Source organism: Rattus rattus, chromosome 14 (assembly GCF_011064425.1).
Source record: "Rattus rattus isolate New Zealand chromosome 14, Rrattus_CSIRO_v1, whole genome shotgun sequence".
NCBI classification, from domain to species: domain Eukaryota; kingdom Metazoa; phylum Chordata; class Mammalia; order Rodentia; family Muridae; genus Rattus; species Rattus rattus.
Genome location: NC_046167.1, coordinates 23,500,082 through 23,526,455, shown reverse-complemented (window position 1 = coordinate 23,526,455; position 26,374 = coordinate 23,500,082). Strand labels below are relative to the sequence as shown.

At 45.2% G+C, this 26,374-nt stretch overlaps 1 protein-coding gene across 4 annotated transcripts in view; it reads left to right on the top strand.

Annotated features, from left to right (window-relative positions):
• Chrm3 (cholinergic receptor muscarinic 3) overlaps positions 1-12,976 on the top strand; it is a 447,786-nt gene extending 434,810 nt beyond the window's left edge. For all 4 annotated transcript variants that reach the window (XM_032885104.1, XM_032885103.1, XM_032885105.1 and 1 more), the window contains one exon: positions 9,418-12,976. In XM_032885104.1, coding sequence (XP_032740995.1) covers positions 9,437-11,206 — 1,770 coding nt within the window. In that variant the 5' untranslated portion in view covers positions 9,418-9,436 and the 3' untranslated portion in view covers positions 11,207-12,976. The remainder of the gene's footprint in view (positions 1-9,417) is intronic.
• Positions 12,977-26,374: the final 13,398 nt, after the last annotated feature.

The window sequence follows — 26,374 nt, the reverse complement described above, 5'->3', positions numbered from 1 at the left end:
GTTCCTCCTCCTTTTCTTTATATTACACTGAGTTCAATTAGTACTGCCCACATGCACACGGGTATGGGTGTCATCCACTAGAGCATGGACAATCTACTGTCGACCACTAGACTGAAAACTGCCTTTCTCTCCTCTTCCCCCACAGCCATTAACTGCCCACAGGGGTGAGGAGGGGTTTGGGGGTTAGGTGGAGATCTCAGCTAAGGGTGGGTCTCCTTAGCTCATTCATGAGAGGGGTTATAGTAAAGTATTGGAGTCCAATGCTCACAGTCTGCATCTAACAACTACTACCTAACCAGTCAAAGGCGTCTTGGGCAAGCTGCTTCTTAACTTCTTTTCGTCTTTATTTCTTCATACATGGAATGTTGCATTCCAGAGACCTAAAGCCTTAGTCTAAAGAGTATAGGTGACATATAGATGAGTGGCATGTGGAAGGGCTCAGTGTATGGTGGGTAATCTGGATAATTACAGCTGGGTGACATTTCACAACAAGAAGTGGAACAAGGCAAGGGCCCATGGTGGTGCCATCTCGAATGCAACATGACACATTGCATCTGATATCATAAAGACTTCCTCATCTTAATTTTAAAATTGCCAATTGCATAAAAAATAAAATTCAGTTCCTTCGTAGAGGACGGGCTACTCTCCTGCAGGGTGTCAATCGTGTGCAATATCTGATGCGTGCTACCCTCATTAAGACATAGGCTTTGGGGTCTAGAAAGATTCATCAGTGGGTAAGCGCACTTGATGCACAGGATAGGACCTGACCTCAGATCCCAGCACCCGTGTAGAAACCAGGCAGGACTGAGCACGCCTGGAACTCTAAAACTGTCTATGGCTTGTGGAGGAGACTGGCGGTTACTATCAGGCAGTCTAGCTAATGCAGCAAGGCGAGAGACCTTGTCTTTAAAAAAAAAACATTAAAGAATCAAAAGAAAGTACCTGGCATCCTGACCTCCATACGCCCACACACGAGCAAACACACTTGTGATGAGCACACACAAATGCACACACAAAAGAAAAAAAAAAAAAAGAGGTGACTTAACATAATAATGGTAACGTTAAGATATATTGTATAAATATTGTCCATAACAATATTTGACGGAGATCTCATCACATCTCCGCCGTTGGGTTCTCTGCTTTACACGCACTGTCCCAGGAGACAGAGGGTGAGCCTCGGAAGGGGAAGGCACACTCTCAGCTTGCAGGCCGGTGTATCTAGGTCCAAAACACAACACTCCTGGTTGTGTGCAGGGCCACACGCCTTACACCTGGCCCTGATGGAGCTCTGAGGAGAAAGGAAAACATTCCTCAAACACATTCATCATGGCAGAAGGCCTGTGCACAGCCCGGGGTGTGGAGGGGACGTGAGTTGTGTGTCAGTCAGAACCTGTGCAGTTTGAAGGATTCTTCTGAGGATAACTCACATTCAGCCTGCAGTTGTCGCTCTCCGGTTGCTTACGTTAGGATTTCTCCTTCTTCAGCCTGGGGTGAATCTATTTGTATTGGTTTCACACTTTTGGTATTTAAATTTTTTTTTCAGACTTATCCCTCTCGTGTTTTGGGTTTTTGTTTGTTTGTTTGACTGGCTCAACTTTCTTCCTTGCCTCTTTGTTCTGAGTCCCACGGGGCCAGAATTCACACTAGCCTGAGCTCTAGTTTCCAGTTGATACAGGAAATTCAAAACAAGAGGTCATTGTTTTCTAATATTTAATGGCACAGGCTCTGCCAAAGTATACATTTTATTATTATTTTATTTTGATTCTCACATATTTCCCTGCTCTCATTTCCACATATGGTATTTTTAGTGGTATAACTCCCATCTTTAAGTGCTTACATATCAAATTTAAAATTTTTAATTTACACTTTACATTTTAGTCGCAGTCTGCCAGTGCCCTTGGCATTTAATGAATACAGCTGTGAGCTTCTGACCCCATTGTCTGCTTCATCTGAACCCGTTCGTATCTCTTCATTTCTCGGATCCGCTGCACCGTTGTAGAGTGTGGGGCAGACCGTTGGTGTCTGGTTCACTTAGACAGGAGAATCTGATACATTAGCCTTCCATTCCCTACTAACACGGCAGCAGAGCTTGTGAGGAGAGCTTGTTCTGGAAACCAGCTATTTTATTTTTGGAAGGATTTTGGAGATTTGTGTTGGCCTCGCTGATGCTGAGCTCTGCAACATTTCATTTAGAGAAGTTTTTCAGCAAACACAGTATCTCATGCACTCTGCTGCCCTGGAAATTCCACTTGAGCCAGGGACAGGGTGTGCCAACTACTGGATGCTGGATGGTCCCTTGTCCCTTTCCAAACATGTGTGGCACTAAGGCTTATTTCCACGGAATAGGAACAATATCCGTAACATACTGTCAAATGAGAGAAAGAGAAGCTAGGGAAGGTAACACTGTGGGGCCGTTAGGAGCAAAATCTTAGTTGAATTTGCCTTGAATCAGGGTGAGTGTGTGTGTGTGTGTGTGTGTGTGTGTGTGTGTGTGTGTGTGTGTGTGTGTGTGTACAAATGCATGCCAGAGGAAAATGCTCATTGTTGCTTCTCGGGAACTCTCTACTTTTATTCTGAGACGGGGCCCTGACTGGCAGATAGCTTGCCGAGTAGTCTAAACTGGCTGGCCTGGAAGTTGTCTGTCTCTACTGTCTCTACCTCCCAAGAATAGGGATTGCAAGCATGTACCACCAAGTCAGGCTTCTTAACATAAATTCTGAGTATGGAACTCAGCTCTTTATGCTTACACAGGAAGCACGTGACCAGCTGAATCCGGAGCTATGTCCCCAGCCCTTGAACCAACTCTTAATTCTGCGTCCTAGGAGCTATGTGACCCTACCCCCCTCCAGACCCCTCAATGCCTCCATCTTCTCAGGAGACACTTTAGTCACTGACTCAGTTTATAGGGTGGAGGCAAGGACTGAATGACTTAATACCCATGTGTCCAACGGTGCCTGGTGTGAAGTAAGTGCTTAAAAGACCCATGCATAATTCTGCAGAAGGCCAGATTTTAGAAGGACACTCCATTCCCCCTAACAAATATTTAGTTATTAAGTAAACTCTTGCCTGTGGTTTCCTCAGGGGCCTGAGAATGAGAGGCAAGAGCAAGAGAACTGGATTTCTACTTTCTGCTTTATAAACACAGGTATTGTTTGAAATTCAGGTTTGTTCATGACTGAAATGCTTGCTAGGGAGCCAGCCGGCCTATGTGGTGTCCTGGGCTCTGCATTTGCAATGAGCTCCGGGGAGGAGAATTTTAACCACTGGGTGTATTCATATCTTTGTGCATGTGGGGGAGGTGGGTTAGAGGAGCCTACAGTTAACCAACCTCAGCTATGGTCCTTCGGGTGCTATCTGCTTTGGGTTTTGCTTTTGTTTAAGTGTGTGTGCGTGTGGACAGATGCAGAAGTGCGACAGTGTGCAGACAGAGACCAGAGAGTACCTTTGCAAGACTTCTTTACCCCTACCTTGGTTCCTTTTCAATTTTACTATTTTATGTATATGTGTTTGCTTGCATGTATATCTGTGTACCAGATATGTTAACAAGTACCAGGTTATGTGTGCCTGCTACTACAGTGTACAGAAGAGTCCTTGGATACCATGGAACTGAGTCAGTCTTAATGGCTGACCCATCTCTCCATCCCCTCCACCTTGTTTTTGAGGCAGGGTCTCTCGTTATTTCTGCCCTTGCCCTGCATATGACAACTTTCCATCGACTCTCCTGACTCTTCTCCACCTCAGTTCTCACTTTAGGAGGGCTGGGGCAGGGGTTACAGATGTAAACTATTATATCTGGCTTTTGTTTTTCTTAACGCAGTTTCCAGGAATCAAACTCAGGTCACCACTGGGGTTACATGGCAAGTGCCTTTACCTGCTGAGCTATATCACCACCCCCACCTTTTTCTGACACAGAGTGTCTCACTGATGTAGAACTCTTTGAGGTAAGGCAAGACTACAGCAAGCCCAAGGAATCTCCCTCCCCAGTGCTAGGATGATACCTGTGTAACCACACCTGCTTTTCTTGCCTGTCCTGGGAAATACAAGACAGGTCTTTGGACTTGCAAGGCAAACACATTACTAAACTGCCTCCACACAGCCCCAGATTGATTCCTGAAGAGAACTGGAGTTTGCCGTATTAATGAGTACCAGGATATTTTCCAGATTTTTCCTGGCAAAACAGAGTATTATGACATTTTTCTGAACCTCTTCCATCTCTGTTTGTGCCAGAGTTTGTCCGTCTGAGCCTCATTGACACTTGAAACCAGACAGAACTTTATCCTCAGTCTGCAGCATCCCTAGTATCTACCCCCTAGATGTCCAGAGCCATTCTCTTCAGGTTGTAACAAGAATAACAGCTCCAGACATTGCCAAATTCCCCCCAGGGAGAGAGCCTTCTGAAGTGAGAACCGTCACCTTAGAGTCTACAAAAAGTGAGCTTTTGTAAATCTTAGAAAAACCTATTCCACAGCCAATCAGAGAGGAGCATTCTCTTTATCTTACCGTTTTAGATTAGGCTAGGTATGCTGGGTGTTTTCTGTAATTTCTGTTCAATGGGAAGTTGTCGTATGCAGGGCAGGGGCAGAAATAACAAGAAAGACCCTGACTCAAAAACAAGGGGATAGAGAGATGGGTCAGCAGGGCTCACACACTGCTTTGGGACATTTTGATTTTTTTTTTTCAACTTACAATTGGATGTAAAAAGATGGATCAGTTGGGATCTGCAAACAAATGGGAATATTAAGGAAAATCAGATATGTGGAACATGTCTGGCTGTAAAGACAGTCTTTTAAGTGAGGACCTTCAAAGAAACAGGAGTCTGACTTGTTAATAATGACAGTGTATATAGTGGGCCAAATGAACTCGTCATTGGGTAGCCTTGCTGTACGTGTGTTGACCTATCCACATCACAGTCCTAACAGGATTTTTTTTCCCACTAGAAGATTTTTTTTACTCCTCTTTTTAAGTGTACATTTATATCTTATATGTATGACTGTGTGTACACACATGTTCATGTGTCTGAGCACAGGTACATGCATGCCGCAGGGAACATATGAAGGTCAGAGGATGACCTCAGTTTCCAGTCCCCACGCTCTGCCTTGCCTCTTGTTTTGTGACTGTATAAGAAAAACTCGCTTCTAGGTATCCTCCTATCTGCCTCCCATCTTGCCATCAGAAGCTGGAATGACAAACACACTATGACATTCCCTTTTTACTTGGATTCTAGGGTATCCAAACTCAGGTCCTTAACCAACTGAGCCATCTCCTGACCCCCTAGGAGATCTTTAAGCAAAATTATTTCCACCGTTCTGTAAGATTAAGGGGTGTTTTCTCAACACATGGCTTCTTCCCTCCCACCCCAAAAGCATAGAAGTCACAGGGAATGACATTGAATGACCTTCAGAATGTAGAAAACCAGTATGTAAATCTTAACCTGAAAAGGTCTTCTCTCCTCCAAGAACCCTGGGGACAGCGTGCCGTCTTTAGTAAAGAGGGGTCTTTCCAGTGTTTGAAAAGAGCTACTCATGTTTGCTTTTTACTTCATTCCATTCCTCTAAAAACACTAATAAAAAAATGTTCTAGGCCTGAAAGGTGCTCGTGGAGATCCACAATCATCCAACTTAGATGTTTGTTTTTAAGGTAAAACTGTGTGAACCAATGCCAAGCCTTTCCCACTTTGTTGTCACGGTCGAATAAAAGCTTATGAAAGGCAGCGACCAGGCGGGCAGTCCGATGCATCATCTTTTTTAAAACAAGCTTTCTCCCTTTTAAGTGGAATTTTATCCCACTTTTGGCATTCAGGAATGTTTTGTTCACAACAAGAATCATTGTACCATATTAGGCAACGTCTCTCCTCCTCACAGCTTGAAATGAAGACGAGGGTTAAGTTCACAAGTTTGATTCCCTTTAAAGACATGTTTGATTGCAAAGCTCTGTCCGCCCTGTTTGATATCCTCTGTAGACCGCATGACTGAACTAAGCTGAGTTCCAAGTCTGTGGTCAGGGACAGCCTGCCGCTTAGGTGTCTTATAGCAGCGAAGTTGTTCTTTGAGTCAACTTTGCCACCTAGCGGCCTGGTGTGATCTTTCTATTCATGATGACTTAGCTGTTGAGTATTGTCACGAACTGTGACAGAAAGCAGACACTCCTGTCCAAAGCAGAGACCCAAAATAAGCCCTGAAGATGACATACACCGGGTTCTAAACAGAGGAAACGCTACATAGCTTTCCTGGTCTTTCAAGAAACATGGTTGCAGACTGCAAAAGACTTCCCACAATTAGGATAAGAAGAAAAGAAATAAAATGGAGGTAGAATTACAGAGCTGGAGGGATGACTCGATAGTTAAAAGCACTTGTTGCTCTTGAGTGGGACATGGGTTTGATTCCCAGCATCTGGGTGTTGGTTCACAGCCATCTGTAACTGCAGTCCCAAGGAAACCGAGGTCCTCTTCTGACCTCCATGGGTGCCGGACACACAGGTGGTGCAGATACACATATACAAGCAAAACAGTTACACATAAAATAAAATTTAATTTAAAATGTAAATAAATAGAGTTAATTTAGAGTTCTGGGGTCAGGAAGTAATTTAGACTTCCCAATGAGTTTAAAAAAAGAGAGTTTTGAATTTTGGCACACTTTCTGGATAAATGACAGGACTACAGTGCTTTGTAGACAACCAAGTAGGACAAAAGAAGCTATAAGAAAACAACTGACCTGAGCCTTATTTTCAAATTTCTTACATTCTTTGATGCCTTTGGTCAACTGAACAAGTCTAGCTGTTTTTCAATTTATACAACATCATGTGAATGTCCACAGGGAGGGATTTCTTACTGTCTGCTTGACTTTCTGACTTTAAAAAAAAAAGATTTTATTCATGTCTTGGCTCCCAGTTGTAGGTGAGATCATAAGCACAGAGCCTGAGACTTCTGGATTCCACAGACCAATCACAGCAGCTTACAAGAGATGGTTTTAATGAAGTGTGTTGATGATATGACCAAATTATGGGGTTTTTTTTTACCTCTAATCATATTTTTTTACTTCTTAAAAACATATTTCAAGAGCCAGTGAGATGGATCAACACATAAAGGTAGTTGCTGTCAGGCCTGATGACCTGAGTTAGAAGGAGAACTCCAAACGCCCCCCCCAGATTGCCTTCTGACCTCCACACGTGCACCATGGCATATGTACTCACAACATGTATGTCACACATACAAAAATATAAGCTAATAAATACATGTAATGAAAACATTATAGCCAACATTCTCAACATATTGAGAGTCAATGGTTTCTACCGTGATACGGATCTACATACCCATTACAGTGGATTATTACATGTATGGTTAGAGCAACTCAAATCCACTTGTTTTAACAAAGTATAGTTAGGGTTAACTATAATCCTCAAGTTACTTATTAGAGAGGTAGACTAGTCTAGAGTATTGACTTGTTCCTTTAATGGAGTAGGTTAATCAAGAACCGTTAGTTGTGGAGAATCAACGCCTTCCTTCAAAAGTGCAAGGAACAAAGGGAGATTTTCTTTTTTGCTATATAACCAAGGTTGAGGTGGTCCTATTGGCTTAGAAATAGCTATGTCTAGTTTTGAAACACCTGTCTTCAGGTTGTATCTGCTTCTTAGGATTCCACCCATCTTGCTGCTCCCCATCTTTCTTTGCCTTCCCTTACACTCAGATTTTGCACACAGAGGTACAAAGGTGGAGAGCAGAACCCAGCACCCACAAAGATGGTAGGCCTTTCTCTCTTCCTAGCATCCACATACATCGACCAAACTGATGGTCTTTGTTTGGATATATATCAAGTCCATACTGAGGTCAAGGACTCAGGGCCAAGTAGCAAATGCCTGTCTCAAAACATGCTGGAAGGGTGTCAGGCTAGACACAAAAGAATATCTGAAATAATGCCAAATCACAGGCATCAGCTGTGTCTCCCCTTGACAAGATGAAAGAAGACAGACAGAAGTCTTGGGATTTCTGGATATTATGTCTATTTGTAATAAAATCAGCATGGTCATCATAAGACGAGAAAGCAAGACACCAGAACATGATTCCTTCCCATGAGAGCAGAACCCTGCCACAATGGCAAGGAACCCTTGCAATAGACGTCAATGCATGACACAGAGTGGCTCTGGACTGTTAAAAGGTGTAAACAAGGCTGACAGGCAAGCCTGGCACTGAAAGAGGAAACTTAGCAACTGTGTCTAAGAACCTTTGCAGAAGATGAGACCCCAGGAAGATAAAAATCTCTCCAGAAAGATATAAGAAATAAGCGTGCTACCGAATGTTATACAAATTAAGCATATCACCTATTTCAATAATGTTTTAAAGAGATGATGTCACCAGCTAAGCATGTAACTCACTTACTAAGCCCCTTCCCCCCACCATCTCCACCACCACCATGCAGAAAGGCCCTGGTAGATTCCTCAGGCCCAAATATTCTAGGTGTGGTGAAACATGCTTTGAATATATACACTCCATGGGTAGAGACAGAAAAATAAGACTTCAAGGTCATCCCTGGCTACTTAGGATGTTTGAGACCAGGCTGGGCTATACAAGGATCTGTTCCCAAACAAACTAGATAAAGCTAAAGAGGCTGCATCAAGTTAAATGGTGGACGCTTTTCTCTCTTGCCTTGGGTTGGCTTGGGTCAGTCCAGTGAGGCTGGAACAGCTGGTGTCACCTTCAAGTTCATCATTTTATCAGGTGGATGAAATGCCACTGGTCACATGCACTTGCCAAGTAGGATGACCGTAACACTGTGGTTGAATAAATTGCCACATAAGCATCCGCTACGTTTTCCCTGTGGAAGTAGGAGAAGTGAGTAAATCTGTTGGGTTTGCTGTCAGCATTCCGAGAAATGTCTGTACAAATGTGAGGAGAATGCACCAAGTTCCATTCCTTAGCTAATTGTTCTACCTTGAACAAATCAATCCCAGCATTCCCTTGGCTCATGCCCTTCACGTGAGAGAATTAACTTGGTGGTATTTAGCTGCCTGGAAATTTGCGTCTTGTAACACACATCCTAACTGTAGAATACACAGCCAAGTGTGGTGCATGCCTTGTCCCAGCTCTGGAGGCTGAGGCAGGAAGGCCACGGGTTTGAGGGCTAAAGACTGAGTTCCAGACCTGCTTGGGTTACAGATTGAGACCCTCCCTCAGAATGAAAATGTAGACAGGAATGTGAGAGAGATTTTGTGGGGACACTGGGATGAGCAGACAGGAGTGGGAAGGAAATTAAGAGAAGTTGGGACTGATGATGTATAATTGTCAAAGAACAAATGTAATTTATACACACACACACACACACACACACACACACACACACACACGCATAATGTAAGCTACCCAAAGAGCATACCAAACAGAACAAAGATGTTTCCTAACTCCATCTCTTCTCTTTTTTTCCCCAGACTATGTCAGAGCGTCACAATGACCTTGCACAGTAACAGTACAACCTCGCCTTTGTTTCCCAACATCAGCTCTTCCTGGGTGCACAGTCCCTCAGAGGCAGGGCTGCCCTTGGGGACAGTCACTCAGTTGGGCAGCTACAACATTTCACAAGAAACTGGGAATTTCTCCTCAAACGACACCTCCAGCGACCCTCTCGGGGGTCACACCATCTGGCAAGTGGTCTTCATTGCGTTCTTAACCGGCTTCCTGGCGTTGGTGACCATCATTGGCAACATCCTTGTCATTGTGGCCTTCAAGGTCAACAAACAGCTGAAGACGGTCAACAACTACTTCCTCTTAAGCCTGGCCTGTGCAGACCTGATCATCGGGGTCATTTCCATGAACCTGTTCACCACCTACATCATTATGAACCGTTGGGCACTGGGGAACTTAGCCTGTGACCTCTGGCTCTCCATTGACTATGTGGCCAGCAATGCCTCTGTCATGAATCTGCTGGTCATCAGCTTTGATAGGTACTTTTCCATTACTAGGCCACTCACCTACCGAGCCAAAAGAACAACAAAACGAGCTGGTGTGATGATTGGTCTGGCGTGGGTCATCTCCTTTGTCCTGTGGGCTCCTGCCATCTTGTTCTGGCAATACTTTGTAGGGAAGAGAACTGTGCCCCCAGGAGAATGTTTCATTCAGTTTCTGAGTGAGCCCACCATCACCTTCGGCACGGCGATCGCCGCCTTTTACATGCCTGTCACCATCATGACTATTTTATACTGGAGGATCTATAAGGAAACTGAGAAGCGTACCAAAGAGCTGGCTGGCCTACAGGCCTCGGGGACAGAAGCGGAGGCAGAAAACTTTGTCCACCCCACGGGCAGTTCTCGAAGCTGTAGCAGCTATGAACTGCAGCAGCAAGGCGTGAAACGGTCATCCAGGAGGAAGTACGGTCGCTGTCACTTCTGGTTCACCACCAAGAGCTGGAAGCCCAGTGCTGAGCAGATGGACCAAGACCACAGCAGCAGCGACAGTTGGAACAACAACGATGCTGCCGCCTCCCTGGAAAACTCTGCTTCCTCCGATGAAGAGGACATTGGCTCGGAGACCAGGGCCATCTATTCCATTGTCCTCAAGCTTCCAGGCCATAGCTCCATCCTCAACTCTACCAAGCTACCGTCCTCAGATAACCTGCAGGTGTCCAACGAGGACCTGGGGACTGTGGATGTGGAGAGAAATGCCCACAAGCTCCAGGCCCAGAAGAGCATGGGTGATGGTGACAACTGTCAGAAGGATTTCACCAAGCTTCCCATCCAGTTAGAGTCTGCCGTGGACACAGTCAAGACCTCCGACACCAACTCCTCGGCAGACAAGACCACGGCTACTCTACCTCTGTCCTTCAAGGAGGCCACGCTGGCTAAGAGGTTCGCTCTCAAGACCAGAAGTCAGATCACCAAGCGGAAGAGGATGTCACTCATCAAGGAGAAGAAGGCCGCCCAGACGCTCAGTGCCATCTTGCTAGCCTTCATCATCACGTGGACCCCCTACAACATCATGGTCCTGGTGAACACCTTCTGTGACAGCTGCATACCCAAAACCTATTGGAATCTGGGCTACTGGCTGTGCTATATCAACAGCACCGTGAACCCTGTGTGCTATGCCCTGTGCAACAAAACATTCAGAACCACCTTCAAGACGCTCCTCTTGTGCCAGTGTGACAAAAGGAAGAGGCGCAAACAGCAGTACCAGCAGAGACAGTCGGTCATTTTTCACAAGCGAGTGCCCGAGCAGGCCTTGTAGAAAAGGGGTGTGTTGAGAGCAGTGACCACGCAAGCGCGTCAGCCCACACAGCCTAGCAGGAGTCTGGCGCAGGTGGGGGGAGCCATCCCTGATGGTGATAAAATGGGTTTTTATCGACCTCACGGGAGAGAAGCTACCTGTTTACTGATCCATTGAATAACTGATTTTGGTCCAATGCCAATTCAGCAGGAAAGAAGGAGAGGCATACCGCTAAACATGAAGAGATGTGTTCTGAAACAGACTTTTAAGTAGATTTTGTTTCCTCTAAGAGAAAAAGAAATTATTGTCTCAGAGCAAGTATCCTCAGAAATTGGTCTGCCTGGGTCTCTTAATTCCTATCAGCTCTGGAATCACTGGTGAGCCTCAATGCACTAGATGCCATGTGCTCTCCCTAAGGGTCCCAAAGTGTCCATCCAGATCCCACGTGAAGCACGGCAGGCTTGGAAAAAAAAAATCTGTGGTCCTGAGTTATTTTGTATATTGCCAAGCTGACACCACTTGTCCCCAATCAGCTTCTGTCCTCTTTCGGTGTGTTGTCGAACTCTATTAGTGGATTTGACTCTTGGTTCTTGCAACGTACTGTTTCGTGCTGTTCAAGTTTCACACAAATAAAATTGTACAGGAACATGCATACCTATACATGTGTGAGTTTCCGCACGCACGCACACTGTGTATATAACGTGATGGGGAACACTGAACTGAAAGGAGGTTCCTACCATACTTTGGTAACCGAAACTCTCTAGGATCCTCATATGATATGAAACTGAACTAAGCCCAGTTTGACGTTGTGTTTTGGTCTGGGTTTTTGACACTGGAGCTATTTCCCACAAACCACCCTGAAGAATAATATCCAGCACGGAGAATCCAGACCTTCTCAGCAAACCTGTGCTAGACAGACAGTCGTGAGAGTCAGTCGGCACCGTGTCTTGACTGGACTCAGTACGCACTGTCTCCTGCACTGTTAGCTCTCTGTCGATGGAGCTAAATAAACCAGGGCCCCTCTGAGCTCAAAAGAACGAACTTCTGTACATGTTTGAATTTAGTCGTCCAAATCTGAATGTTTCAAAACAAAATTTCTGGGATCTGAACTGCTCGAAACTCAATCCTAGAGTCACCTTTGAATGTCACACACAGCAATATAATCTACATTTACATAGAAAATCGAAGGAAACGCTGTGCTCGGAGCTGACGGAGGAAAGCATTGTATTCCACTTCCTGCTACCTGGCACCTTCTGAAAGGAAGCTGGGCTTACCTCCTGTCACTTAGCAGGAGACAGGACCCTTCTGGTAGTCACTGTATAACCTTCACCTAGGAGTGGTTGGTGTCTAGGAAGCCATGCGTCCTCTGAAGAAAGAATGGCGCTTGAAAAAGTATTACTTCGAAATCGATTTCTTTCCATTGTGACAACCGAATTTCGCATCATCCTTTGAATTGCCCCAAGTGCACCGTGTTTCCTCTGGGGGAGGGGTCTGCTGCTCTCATTCTTCTGGCTGCTGTATTGTTGGGTTTCTTCTTTTCCTTCTGCTGGGACTATGTGGGGAGCGGGTGGGGTGGGGGGGTGGGAGGGCTGTGGAGAACCCTTCCCTTGTGCAGGGCATCCATCCGTGTTGTGAACCCAGAGCTGGGGGCCAAAGCTGCTTTTGTATTCAGTGTGAGGTGGTGTTTACAGCCGACTTTGACATCAGTGGGTGTGTTCTCAGTGGTGTGTCTGTACCTGAACTATTTAATGTTGTGTCATGTTTATATAAAGAATATTTATGCATACTTTATCATGTGTTTATTCAGTGTTGATGAGTATGATCGCCCCCCTCCATTGGGGCACCCTTGGATATTGATTCTTTGATTGCCGCTTGAGTCATGACTAATGTCCAGTGAGCTTTTCCATGTGGCTAAAAAGAAGAAGACCATCACCTAGTGGCCATCTGAGAGCAGCTGACTCCTTCCAGGTAGTAAGCCCCTGTCACTGAAAACCACTCCTTAGCTAACCCCATGTGAGGCAGCAAGGCAAACTTCCTCCATGGTGTCTGGAACCACATTGCAAGGAACAAAATGAAAATCCGTATCATAGTAAGGATTTTCTTTTAATTTTTTGCCCTCATTTAAGCAAAAGAACAAGGAAAACCAGAGACTATTTTTTTTCCTGGGTAAAGTAATGTGCAAAAAGCCGTGTTCTCCACCTGGCAAGCCTCCAGTGAGCTATTGAATCTGTATTTTATTACTCGAGTCGGCCCGCCATTATTAAATATGTGGACTCTTATTCAAGTCTCACTGTGCACCTGTACATCAGTAATTCTAGCTTCCTGAAAACTCCCATTCTACTCCCTTCCCCAAAGACTTCTTCCCTTTATTTAAAAAAAAAAAAAGTAGAAAAGTCCTGAGCTTGCACAGAAATTCAAGGGTAAAATTTGGATTCCACTTAAACATCATTATCTCCAGCCTCTTGTCCAAGATGCCAATAGTTTAAAAACCACAAACCCCTAAGACTCCGACTCTCCTTTCTAGCTAGCTACTGGGTTCATTATGATGAATAACCCTCTTACAGGCAAAAGCTGCTTCTAATCTCTCTTGGCTGTTTATGGAAAGGTATGTCCAACTGTTGGGTCATTTCAGAAAAGGAAAATAAACAAAAGAGATTCTTTTGAAATGAAGAGCTTAGAGGTTTATCCGAAGATGCAGTTGAGCATTTGCAACTGCGTGTATTACGTGGGCATTCCTCAGAAGGGCTTGTCCTACAGCAGGCATCCAGCATGCACTGAAGATCGTGACTTAGCCCCAGCCTTAGAATAGAACTACTCCGTCCCTTAAGAATGAGGCTTTCCGGAGCTCTCAGGTTATCTGCCTTAATTGGAAGAGAAAAATAATTGAATCTAAAGTATACCACGCATGGAGACATTAAGAAAGTCTCTCTTTTCCTTCTCTTCCTCTCTTCTCTCTTCTTCTTCTTCTTCTTCTTCTTCTTCTTCTTCTTCTTCTTCTTCTTCTTCTTCTTCTTCTTCTTCTCCTCTCCTCCTCCTCCTCCTCCTCCTCCTCCTTCTCTCTCTCTCCTCTCTCTCTCTCTCTCTCTCTCTCTCTCTCTCTCTCGTCTCTTTCTCTCTTCCTCTTTATCTCCCTTTTTATGTCTCTGTAATTTTCTGCTTTCTCTGTTTCTCTGTATGGCTCTGTGTCTCATGCCCGCCTACACCACACACACACACACACACACACACACACACACACACACACACACACACACACACACACACTGTTCTCCAGGCCCTGCCTAGTTCCCCTTTAGTCTTTCTTACCTATTCCTTGCCCTGTGGTCTTGCTGTGTCTATCCCCTATTGTTCTGAACCCCTTTTGACTCCAAGCCCAGCCCAAGTTCTCTGTACAGCTCCCATTTTTATTCACCCTTTAATATATATTACTTCTAGACTCTAAAAGAAAGAAAACAAAACAAAAAAATAAGCATTGAACACAGGAGTGACTAAAGACCTAGAAGGTTTATCAACTTCCTTTGCTAATCTTCCCATACTGCAGTGGGCAAACCCTACTCCTCTCTAGGGGATATGCGTGCTGCATACAGCCAATGAGAGGGGAACTTAACTTGAGGTCAGCTGAAGAGGTGACTGGTCACCCCTGCCCTGGGGAGAAGAATAGGATTTCCAACCCAGAAGCAAAGGCTGGTACACCCTAGGGCAGTATGAAAGAGGAACCCAGGATAATACAGGGATAGCAGACTTCCCTGAGTGAAGGTGAGTCAGAGCTGAGGACTGAGCTCAGTAGGTAACTTGTTTGGCATGCACAAAGTCCTGGGTTCAATCCCCGATATCACATAAATCAGGAGGTAGGAGCAGGAGGAGCAAAGAGATTCTAGGTCATCTTTTGCTATGTGCAGAATTCAAGTCCAGCCTAGCATACATCAGACTCTGTCTCAAGATGGACAAAAGAGAAAATAATTAAGGATGTACTATCAGGAAGTTGGACGTTTTTGTTCTTGGCTGATTTTGAGGACCCTGAGGCCTGTCTCTTTCTGTCCTGTCTGGTCACGTGTCCTTGGACACACCTGTCAGTTGGTGCAAATTCTCTGGGTTCCCTCCCCAATGCTTAAACTAATACTTCTAGCCCACTTCCCGGTATCAAACAAGTCACGTTGAAGAGCGAAGTGAACCACTATGGCAACCAACATACTGGGCAAACCACTGAACGTTCCAGGCTTTAAATACCCAAGAGAGTTATGAGCTTTGGTCCTTCAAATGAATGTGGAGAACTCTTTTTGTTTTGTATATGTGATTTGGTATATGTGTGCAAACATGTTACAGCGTGCATGTGGAAGTCAGAGGACACTTCAGAGGAGTTCATTCTCTCCTCCCACCATGTTGGCTCCAGGGATCACTCGGTCATTAGGTTTGGTGGGAGGCATCTCTAGCCACTGAGCTATGTCCACAGCCAGAAGATAAAGAACTTTCTGAGGCTTGTCGGAAAAACCAGCAATCTCAGTTTCAAATGTCACCTGTACCATAAACACGCCCTCTTTAGCCCAGCGGGTCTCACAGAGTCCCCAGGTAGCAGGAGTTGGTTCTGGTTTTGTGGTGGTGTCTTCTCAACCTAAATTGAGCATTTTCTAACACTTCCCCTGAAAGAGGATTTTTATATACAGTGCAGGGCGAGGCAGATCTATCTGAACAGTGTCAGTTCCAGATCATCGCAAGGGCAAGGGCAACTTTACTGCCTCTCCAGGGGTTTATGTCACACATTCTATTGTTTTCCTGCCTCTAAAGAGTCAGCCTCTAAGGACTGAGGGCATGGCTCAGTAGCAGTGCTGGCCTTGACTTGAGTTTGAGTCCCAGCCCAAAGGCAAACATGGTATAAGCCGGGGCAGGAACATTCTCCAGGGCCTGCTAACCTCAGTCTTGCTAATTGGGGAACTCTAAGCCAGTGAGAGACACTGTCTCAAAAAAGGTAGACAGACTTCCTGAAGATAACAGGTGAGGTTGTGGTCCAGCCTTACACACACACACACACACACACACACACACAAACACACACACACACACACACACACACACACGTACATGTACCTACACACATATACATAAAAAATAAATAGGGCTGGGGATAAATAAATTGCTCAGTGGGTTAGAGACACATGCCACCAAGCCTGATGACTTGAGTTAGATCCCCAGAACCTGTATGGTGGAAGGGGAGGACTGATTCCCATGAGTTGCCCTCTATATGAGTTTGCACACATATACATACATGCTATAGCAAGTGCACACCTGTGCAAACAAATGTATACCCAGACTGCACTCCCACCAGTAGCCTCTCTGGGGCTCTTTTCCTGCTGCAAAACCTCAACTTTTCTCTACAATGCCTTCAGGCCTGAGGATTCCAATGCTACTCTGTCTGCACCTTCGCTAATGGCCTCTCCCAGTGCCAAGTCTCAGCTGCTCTCCATGGCACCTTCATGCCTCCAACCAATGCTACCTGAGTGGTGAGGGCCTGGGGACCATACAGATGAGGTTTCTCTTTGTACCAGTGGCAGGTCATTGGGCTCGCATAAGACATCCTTAGACGCCACTGGTCTCAGCTAGGAGGTTACTGCTTGAGAATCTTCTACCCTTTCCTACATGCAGTTACATCTGTTCTCCTCCATTCCAGAAGTTTCTTTAGCCTCCCATGCACACAGAGGCTCCTCCTATGGAGGGCTCATGCTTGGAATTTGGTAGAGAACACCGTTTGTGCAAGGTCCTAATTTCATTTTTTCCTTTATCCCTTTCTTTGTGTATGCATGTGTTCATGCATGCATGTGTGCACATCATATACACTCTTTCTCTGTGTTTGTGTGTGTGTGTGTGTGTTGTGTGTGTGTGTTCATGCATGTACGTGTGCACATTTGGAAGTCAGAAGTTGATGTCAGGTATTTCCTTCATTGTTTGCCTTATTTGCGGAGACATGTCTCACGCAGACCTGGAGCTCATTGATTTGACCGACCGCCTGGTCAACCAGCCCCGGGGATCTTTCTATCTCCACCACCCATCACCTTGACCACAGATACGCGCTCCCATCTGGCTTTTTACATGGGTACCTGGTTTTCAAACTCAGGTCCTCATGCTTGCATACTATACCTAGCTATCTCTCCAGTCTCCTGGTTTTTTTTTTTTCACAAGTTGGAGAGATCTAAAGGGTTTTGTGCAAACAAGAGGGAGAATCGAGTGGGTAAGCAGAACTCATACTAGAGTCTGCTGACGTAACCCTTAAGTTACGTCAGCAGACATGACACCCTCCTACTTCTAATGCATGTGGCTAGATAGAGAAGCTACCACACAAAAATTGAAAGTAGCTTTGTGAGCAAAAGGCACAGATTGGGTTTATATCCCCATCTATGCCAGAGGTGCATAGTTTCATCTATAGCCTTGTTTTGTCCTAAGACAGGGTCTGTTGTAGCCCAGACTGGCCTCAAACTTCCTATGTAGCAGAAGATACCTATCATGCCTGATCCTCCCAAGTGCTGAGACTACAGGCATGTGTCATCATGGCCAGCTGAATCTTACCTTTCTTATCCCCCATGGCCACTGTTTCTTCAAATCAGCATCAAAACATTTTCAGCCTTTATGCTGGAGACAAGTCACCCTTGCTATAAGATGACGGCTGCCAGCTGTGGTGTGATCCCAAGTTTCACAATGAGATAAGTAAATAAATGGTACCCGGGCTGAGCATGGCTCACTGTCCTTTAAAGATTTCCTATTTATTTCAAGTTACATATAGATGTGTGCTTCTGCGTGTGATGTTTCCACCTCTAAAACATGAGTTTTATATATCTGTATAATTTAGAAGTGATGAGAACAAGTTATAAAAGCACTGACTTATGCTTCCTCTCACCCCCAGGTGATGGGATTACAAGTTTGTACCATCATGCCCACTTGCCTAGACCTGTGCAATCTCGATACTGTTATGGTACATTGAATCTTAGGTACATAAATCCAAGCGGGTCTCTAAGTGGTTCGAGACCCTCCTCCGCCTTGCATACCTGGAGGCACCTGTGGATATGTGGAGCTGTGACTGGGGCTAGTATGGAACAGAGTCCTTTGGAATTCTCTGTCTGGGTTATAGGGTGGGGAGGGAAGGATCAGGAAAGGTTTAGGAGACAAACGAGACTACAGAAAGCTACCAGTGGTGACCTCCATCAACTGTGACTTTCCAGGGAAGGACTCTCTACGTGTAGCTTTGGAACACTATCAAGAGACCAGGCTGGAAGTCAGTGTGTTCCTGGGTAGCATTGTCTATAGTCACTTTAGCCCTGGGAATAGCATCAGTGCTGTTAGCTTGAGTGGCTAGAAGTAGGAAGGGAGGTACATAATGATGGACATGTGGCCATCTTTACCCCAAGCTTCACCTCAGACAGCTTCACATTCAACATTACTGAAGCCCAGGTAGGAAACTGCTCAAACAACTTCTCTTTTTTTCTGCTCTCTTAGAGATAAGACCCAATTCTATGATTCTTTATCATGGTGGAAACTGCATTCATCATCAACATTCTCAGTTGACCCAACTCTCTGTTGGGAACCTGAGTGTCCTATAGCCCAAAAATAAATGCTGTTCAGTTTAGAACAGTTATACAAACATAAATATACTTATTTGAAACCTTCCTGTTTCTGGATTTTTGAAAGAAATTAGTCTGTGTATTATTAAGTAAATGATATATCTCACTAGTCAACTGTTGGCCAATAGTGGATGGGTTCCAAAGATAAAACCAAATGCAAAAACAGAGAAAAATAAATAACACTATTGCATAGAAAATAAACACTACTGAGGAGATAACAGAGTTGGGTGGTGGTCCATGCTCTGAATCCCTACACCCAAAAGGTAGAGGCACAAGAGTCAGAAGTTCAAGGTCCTGTCAGGAATTTGCTACCAAGACTGACAACTTGGCCCAGTTGATGGAGGGACATAACCAACTCCCACAAGTTGTCCATATGTGTGCCAAGGTAGGTGAGCACCCACATACATATAAATTCACACACATACAGAGAGAGAGAAAAAGAGAGAGAGAGAGAGAGAGAGAAACAGAGAAACAGAGAAAGACAGAGACAGAGACAGAGAAACAGAGAGAGAAATACAGAAAAATATATAAATATGTATTTTTAAATTTTTAAAATAAGAACAAGCTCAAGATTGTCCTCAGCCACATACAGTTTCGAGACCAACCTAGAATACATGAGATCCCATCCTAAAAAGAAAACTATGGAGTGACGATATCAGGGTGAGACAGAAAGCTCTTCCCTATTTTTTCGTTTCAGGATTCTACAGTGAGGATAAAATTTTAACATACTTGAGAGATGGAGTCTTGAGCTGGAAGGGGTCTTTAAATATTCTCCAGCCAAATTCATATTCACACCTTCTAGGACATCTGTGACAAATGATCAACCAAATTCTGCATGTATAATACCAGTAGCAAGAAATTCATCAATAGGACAGGCTACCTTGTATGTAGACAGCTTTGTTGTTTTGTCCAGATGTTCTAGATTTCCACCACCCCAGTCTTTACTTCACAGTAGCATACGAATATCCCCAGAGGATGAGCCAAGACTTTATAGGGAGTATTAGAAGGTGATTCATCTGTGTAAGAAATTTATTTCCAGATCCTAAGTGCCCAAAGGTCCTCCTTCCCAAGTTAGCCTGCCTAAAAAAATTATCCCCTCTACACTTGCGTTTCTACTTTATATGACCTGCCTTTCACTTGGTCCAAATTTTACACCTCTGTGCAAAGTTTTCTGGACAAGAAATAAACACATTGTTCCAAAATGTTTGCTTTCTGAGATAAATGGCCAATGGCCAAAAATTGAAAGTCCTTCTGTAAGAACTTGGGCAAAGGAGATGACTCGACATGTAAAGAGCTCCCTGTGCAAGTGTAAGGACCTGAGTTTGGGTCCCTGGGATCTCCATAAAGCAGCACACAATGCTATGTGTGTGTTAACCCACCATTCCTTGCAGAAAGGGGAATGCTGGACAGGAGACGCTCCGAAAGCTCGCCTGACAACCTGCCTGAGTACACAGCAGCAAACAAGAGAGCCTGCCTCAAGTAACTCAGAGGTGAGGACAGGAAGTTTGTCTTTTGGTCTACACATGCATGGGCATATACAGTCACATTCTCTCTGTCTCTCTGTCTCTCTGTCTCTGTCTCTCTCTCTGTCTCTCTCTCTCTCTCTCTCTCACACACACACACACACACTCATGCACATACATGGACATACAAGATAGAAGGAAAAGAAAGAGAAGAAGAAATAATAATGGAGTAAGTTATTTGATCTAGAGAACAAATATGAGCTAAGACTCTGCTCTGATCATCTAGCTATTCAATGTTCAGTGTCCCATGGTCTATTCATTCATCTGTCTATTCAATCATCCATCTGTTTATTCATTTATCCATGTATCCATTCTACCATACCTTCATTCATCCATTTCTCCATTCATCCATATCTATTATGTATAAATTAGAATTGAAGCAATAGATTCATCATAAAAACACATTTGAATATATGTCTTTGGGGTGAAAATTAAGTCAAGATTTCATTCCAACATAAAGTAAATGTAATTAGGCTGATTAGCTTGACAATGAGAGCTGGTATGGCCAGTTGTCAAATGATTGACATTTCTCATAAAACGCATGGTAAAATCTGCACCACTAGGTTTTGACTTCATATATAATATGTATTATATAACACACATAGATAGATAGATAGATAGATAGATAGATAGATAGATAGATAGATAGATAGATAAACAGGTAGTGTAGAGATAGCTTGGCACATTTAGGAAATTGAACCCTCATGAGATAGTAAATTTATGGTAAAAAACTAAATGAGCACAAAGGGAAATTGTTGAGGAAGTATTTTGCTTTGAAAAATTCAGTTTGTGTCCATGAACAAAAAAATGAATTCTATAGAAAGCAAAATAATCAATTTTTAATGTCCTTCCTCCCCGTGACAGATTTCTGGATCCACGGAAACAGCCCTTATCCCCCACTTCTGTCAATCATCCTCCACTTTATACTCCTAGGCAGCCTCAGCCACTCCCATCATGTGACCTGTGTAACCCAGAGGTACAAAGAATTTAGTCATCCCGAGAGTTCCACCCGGACTCCCTGAGTCCAGCTCAGGAAAAGACTTTAGCCACTTCCACCCCATATCCTCAGAAGCCAATCAGCAGATGGGACATCATTTCTTACCCCAACCCAGGTCCTGTACTATGTGATACATAACACCAGATACCTACAAACAGAAAACACTCCAAGTGTACAAAGCCTGGGTCAAGGCGATGGGTAGAGGAAAACAAGCCCTGATAGCCAAGCTCAATACTCAGAACCTACACTAAAAGGCAGATGAAGCTGGGCAGTGGTGTAGCATGCCTTTAATACCAGAACGTGAGAGACAAATGCAGGTGGATCTCTCTGAGTTCGAGGCCAGCCTGGTCTACAGAGTGAGTTCTAGAACAACTAATACTACTCTTGTGGCTTCCATGGGCACTTTCAGGTATGTGGTACACAAACTCATGCAGATACACATAAACACACGCATAAATAAAAAAAATAAGTACATACATTTATTTATTTAATTTTAACTTTTATAGATTTTTCTATGAGTTTTACATCATGTACGCCAGTCCCAGTCATCTCTCTGTCCCTTCAACCTCCACTCATTCCAACTTTCCCTCAACGCCCCCCAAAATAAAACGCACAAACAACAAAAAGCATAGAAAACATCTCATCGTGGAGGGTGTAGTGTGTCACAGTGTGACCCACAGTACATCCCTCTGTCCACACATCTTCATTTGCAAATGTTCATTGCAATGAGTCGTTGGTCTGGTTCAAAGTCGACACCATCAATATTGGATCCTCACCAGGACTCCTCCGGGTTGTTCCATTGTTGCCCTGTGTCATGGAGGTCCTGCAGCTTTGGAACAGCAGCACTGGCCCTTTTCACACATCTCAACCATTTGCAGATGCTATAGATTTTGGGGGCGGGCCAATTCAGAGCCCTCTATCTGGGCCTGGGTAATAGCGGAGCTCATTAGCCCAGCATCTCTCTTCTATCCACACCACTTGGGCAAGTTCTCCAGCACTGCTCTGGCTAGGCCACCGACAGCAGAAGGCAGGGTCAGCTCTCCTGCTCTCATGACCTCAGGGCCGGCTCACTAGCACCCACACCAGAGCCAGCCCTACTGTGTTGTCTAGTAAAGGTTCAGAATCCACTCTTCTGAATGCTGCAGCCTTCAAGGGGCTATAACGGCTCTCCTGCTCTCACGTGCTTGGCGCTGGCTCACCGTACCTTCTCCATCAGGATCAGCTCTGCTGATTGCCCAGGTACAGGGCTGCTCTCCTGAGTGCTACAGCCAATGAAGGGACAGGCCTAGTTCTCCCACTTTCATGACCCAGGAGCACCTCTCCTGACTACTGCAGATGGCAAGGTGGGAGGGAGAAGGAATCTCCCCCGCTGCTCAGGTCACCTCACTGCAGCTCTCCCATGCTCTCACCCTTGAGCGCACCTTCACCCAGAGCCAACTCTACTGTGCTATCGAGGTGAAGTGCAGGGACTGCTCTCCTGAGTGGTGCAACCAGTGAGGGGCAGGGGCCAACTCACCTGCCCCGGGGCTAGTTCTCCCAACTGCTGCAGGGGGTAAGGGGTGAGTGGGGAGGGCATCACCTCACACCCACAACCACACCATCTCACAGCAGACTGAGTGGTGAAGCCAGCTCTCCCAAGCTCTTGCTTGTGCTTGCGCCCAACCCCAGCCACCTGCACAGCTCTGCTGTGCTGTCGGGGCAAGGAGTAGGGCCCACTTCCCCACGTGCTGCAGCTGATAAGGGGCGGAGCTAGCTCTCCTAAGCTCATGAACCTGTGAGTAGCTTTCTCAACCACCAGAGTAGGGAGCATCACCTCCGCGCCCACGTCACCCCATGGCAAATGAGTAGCAGGGTCACAGCTCTCCCATACTCATGCCCTCGGAGCTGGCTCACCATACCTCCGCAGCCTGGGCAAGGCACAAGACCTGCTCTTCTGAACGCTCCCACCAGTGAAAAATGAGCCAGCTTTCCAGAATGCTGTATCCAGCGAAGAGGAGAGACAGTTAGAGCTATGCACAGCCCCTGGGTACCCACATGGTCCCTGGCGACTACCTAACCAGGGACATCCCCCCATGTTCTCCAGTGATAATATGAGCCACGGACATCGACACTGACCCCTGCCACTGCGTAGCCACAGACTCAGATGTGGCCTTCACAGAAGATAAGGCTGTGACCTCACCAGGGATCCAGGTGATGGGGCTGACCACTCATCACAGGCTACGCTACCCCACCCTCAAGTCTCCAGTTTCATCTCTCCTTATAATGTAATGTAAAGCCATTCCACTCCGTTTTCTCTCCCATCCGACCACAACCCACTCCCACTGGGCACATGGCTGGTGGGCCCCTAGGCAACATCCTCATCTGTGCTAAGCCGCATGCCGGCAGGTGCCTATGGCCCGCCTGTTCCTGTCTAGGAGGGCAGATTTGTGGGTCACGTGGCCATCCACAGGTCTCTGTCTGACTTCCTCCTCCTTCCTTGTGCGGCCATGCTTTAATATGATTTGATTCGATTCGATATGAATTGTATGTGTCTTAACCATAAGACAACCTTGGCCACTGAGCCAGGCGTCAAACTAGGATGAGCAAAGGGCTGCCATCTGCCCTGCCCCTGACTGATGTAAGACCACCACCACCACCAGGGTGTGTCTTTGCGCATTGCCAGGGGAGACGAAAAAAATCTTACTAAGAGATCATCCCTCGGGGCTGGAAAGCTTGACTGCTCTTCCAGAGGTCCCGAGTTCAATTCCCAGCAACCACATGGTGGCTCACAACCATCTGTAATGTGATCCTATGCCCTCTTCTGGTGTGTCTGAAGGCAGAGACAGTGTACTCATTAAATAAATAAATTAAATAAATAAAATAATTAATTAAATAAATCTTAAAAAAAAAAGGAAAAGAAAAAAAAAAGAAAGAAATCACCCCTCAGGAATGCTACCTAGTATAGAAACTTCAGAAATCATATAAAACCTGCCTACAGTGTAGATCAGCACCATGGCCTCTTGGCCACTGCCCATTTTCAGTTTGAGAATTCCTCTACCACACAGTATACTCTGTCCTCTACATCCTACACTCTATGTCTCGTCTGAATTCTTTCAACGGTGATCACAAGAATCAGGAAGCAGAGGAGGGGCCAGAGAAAGGCTCTAGTAACAGTATAGGCCAAATAAACAAACAAATAAATAAATATGAAAAAGAAAAACACTGTCTTCTGGCATTCACATGCCCTGTGCCAGCACTAGGGGGCAGCATTTCTAGGAGTAATCAGTAAAATGATAACTTTAAAACAGAGTTTATAATTTTTAGCAGAAAAGTTTAAACATATATAAGTTATCCCTCTTACTATGGCTAAGTCTTTGAGCCTGGTAAATATAATATCCTTCAAGACCAAATATTTGTATTAAAATACACTGTGGTTGTATATCCCAGATAATTATTTCTATCCAATAAAATAATAATAATAATAATAATACCTGCCATACAATAATCTGAGAATAGATAACCTTGAAAATTCCACTGCATGAATCACTTAAGACTTAAGCACCCCTAGGCTTCCTCATCTTGTTCAGGGTGGAGGCCAGCACTGTTGGTCAGATTCCCATCGCTGAGAAAAAGAGTGTAATAAATGAAGGATTTGTTTAGTTCATGGCTTTCAGAAGTTTCTGTCCATGGTCAATATCTCCATTGCTCTGGGTCCATGTGTAGCAATGCATACGATCATGGTAGATCCATAAACTGGAGCAGAGTAGCTCACCTCAGATGGGAGGCAGTGATGGATGGAGAAAGCGCCCTGTCCCCGAGGGCACACCACCATCATGGTTATTTTTCTATTGCTGTGACCAACACCACGATTCAGAAAACATATAATAAAAAGGATGTAATGTAGGGCTTGCAGTACATAGAGTGAGTCCATGGCCATCATGGCAGAGATTGGGACAGCAGGCAGACAGGCATGATGCTGGAACAGTAGATGAGATGTTACATTGTGGTCCACAAGCATGAAGCAGAGGAGAGAGGAGGGAGAAGGGGGTGGGGAGGGAGAGGGGAGGAGGGGGAGAGAGAGGAGAGAGAGAGAGAGAGAGAGAGAGAGAGAGAAAAGGACTAACTAGGAATGGTGTGGGCTTTCGAAACCTCAAAGCCTGCCCCAGTAACACACCTCCTCCAAGGCCACACCTCCTAATCCTTCACAAATAGTTCCACCAACTCAAGACCAAGTATTCCAACATATGAGCCTATGGGGGCCAGTATCACTCAAACCACACTACCCAATGACTTACTTTCTCCAAATGGCCCCCCAAAACTTTTCATCACCCCCCCGTCTTGGTTTTCTTGGTCAATTGGTACAACAAAATGCTCCATTTTCGTGAGAAATTGTTTCTTCTGGCTCACAGTTCAAGGTCTAGACCTCCATGTCAGGGAAGTCAAGTCTGCCGGAGTTCGAAGCAGCTGGATCTGTTCCATCCCCAACCGGGAACAAATAGCAATGGACACATGATGTTGCTCAGTTCACTTCTTCACGTACACAGAGTAGGACCCTAGCCAAAGAATGGTGCCACCCACAGTGGATGTCTTCCTGCCCTGATTGATATGACCAAGATATGGACAGCTACACACAAATACCTCCCCCCTCCCGAGTGATTCTAGATTCTGTCAACTTTACAATTAACACTCATCACCGCACCTCCCAAATACACCACCAGTTAATGACCCCACCAGTAGATGAACCCACTGGTTAGCTAAGAGCCCTCTTGGTCCAACCACCTCTCCATAATGAATCCATAAGCTGGGGCCAAGCCTTTGACACAGGAGCCTTCAGGCGGCTGGAGACATTTCCTATCTGAACGAGTACACACTCAAGGAGTAGAAGAAGAAAGCGACACACTGAAGGAAGTGTCACTTCTTTAAACGGGGTCCCTTTAGCTGGACGAGGCATCTGCTAACATGCTATGCAGGAGCCAAGGTCACACAGCAGAACGCAGGATTCCCTATGGAAGTGCAAGGTGGAGACTGGGGGACACCAGTTTTGCGGCTTAAATGTGAAATGTCTCCCGGTGCATTGAACACTTGG